The following is a 1,692-nucleotide window of genomic DNA, read 5'->3' as shown; positions in this document are numbered from 1 at the left end:
ATCCAGTAGGGGGGACCATCAGCGCAGAAATTAACGGACTGGAGATTTCAGCGCCGTTGATTCTCCTTGCCTGTCTGGATAGGACTAAATAAATGACAGCCACCAACTGTGCCGCTACGGACCGGACGGGACCTAAGAGAAAGCCAGCTAAGGTTCCCGAGGCCCTGAGTGCCCCTCAAAATGTCAAACAAAAAAGGAAGCTAAGCCATTTAAAGAAATAGGCGATGGGGTTTAATTCGATTTGTAATATCTCGGAGGCTTAAAGTCATGGTGGTCGTTGCTGGAAAAGAATGGCCTGAGGGCATTTCATCATGGGAAATATAACTTTAGTCTAACTCGAGCTCGGAGGTTGCATTATGTCCCGTCGGAAAAATAGCAGGAAAACGAAAATTGAAATAAAATCTTCTGAAGGTATTTAGCTGATCTTCATTCACATCCTGGTTATAACCTTGCCAGCAGTTTCTGTTGGGCACTAGTTGCCCAGGCGGCCCTCCACCGCACGTGATTACCCCTATATATAGTTAGCTAGCGATCGCACAATGAGAAGATCAACCATCCCACAGGTTATGGCCCGGATTGCAGATTTTTAAGAAAAACAGACGTTTTGATTAGAATACGCTGCGACTGATGTTATATTGGATGAGTTAAACATTATTCCCCTGAAAAGAGAGCTCTTTGCCTATAAAAGTGGTGTAATTGACGGAATTGCTGTCGAGACTGCTGCAGAGATTTCATTACTATCTTGAAGGGATCAAAAACTTATTTATTTATTTTCATTCAGAACCTCCCTAAGTCAGATTGATTATGAGTGGTTCTCGATTACCTGCGACCCCAATATCAGGACGTAAGAAGACACTACGTTCGCAATCAAGGGTCCCCCAATCCTTCCCCCCTATTACTGAGCAAGAATCCGGCTCAGAAGCGGAGGGTGATCAAACTGAATACGCGATGGCAGAGGAAGATATGACAACCTCTGGCTCCGCACGCGATACTGGCAAGATGCCAGAACGCGAGGAATCCGAGGATGGCACGCCCAGTCCTATGCCGATACCTACGCCGAATCCTAACGGCATGGTGACCATGGCAGCAGCAGATCTCATTGCACTCTGCGAGCGACTGATATCAGCACGCGCGCCGCCACCTCCTCCACCTCCTCCGAACCCTATACCAGAAGAAGATCCGAACATGCTGGCTCGCGAATACCAGAAGGAAGCGCAGGCCTCGTTGAACACAAAGTCCGTCACCACGTTCGATGGCACCAACTACCAGACGTGGAAGATGGCGTTCTTGTCGGATGCAGAAGTGATCGGTGGTGCAAATATTCTTAATAAGAACCAACAGGAACCACCTGAAGGTTTATCATCGCTCGATCAGCGATATTGGGTGATACGTTCAAAACTTCTCTTCCGTCGCATGTTGCAATCCCTAGTAGGTTCTGTCCGTTTGACCATGGGATCCATTCAACCCGACAACGCGGCGGCCCTATGGAACAAGGTAAGCGCAGTATACGCGATATCCCTAGGGGAAGAAAGGATTAACATCCTTAAAGAATTTACCCACTTGCATGTCAAGGACGGTAGATTACCTGGCGTCACTCTGATGGTTGGTCAAGCTATATCAATACCTGTCTGCTCAACATGCGAGCAACCTATGTAGCTGTATAAGAGTCCGTGGTGAGAACTACCTCCATGA

General features: G+C 47.6%; 1 protein-coding gene across 1 annotated transcript; it reads left to right on the top strand.

Moving 5' to 3' along the window:
- Positions 1–948: 948 nt before the first annotated feature.
- HCAG_09263 (predicted protein) lies at positions 949–1,494 on the top strand (the record flags this gene model as incomplete). The annotated part of the gene is made up of 1 exon (XM_001535758.1): positions 949–1,494. A coding segment is annotated over one exon (546 nt), but the record flags the coding sequence as incomplete, so codon positions are not given.
- Positions 1,495–1,692: the final 198 nt, after the last annotated feature.

Source organism: Histoplasma capsulatum, genomic scaffold (genome assembly GCF_000149585.1).
Source record: "Histoplasma capsulatum NAm1 scaffold_137 genomic scaffold, whole genome shotgun sequence".
Classification (NCBI taxonomy): Eukaryota; Fungi; Ascomycota; class Eurotiomycetes; order Onygenales; family Ajellomycetaceae; genus Histoplasma; species Histoplasma mississippiense.
This window is presented reverse-complemented; position numbering and strand designations above follow the sequence as displayed.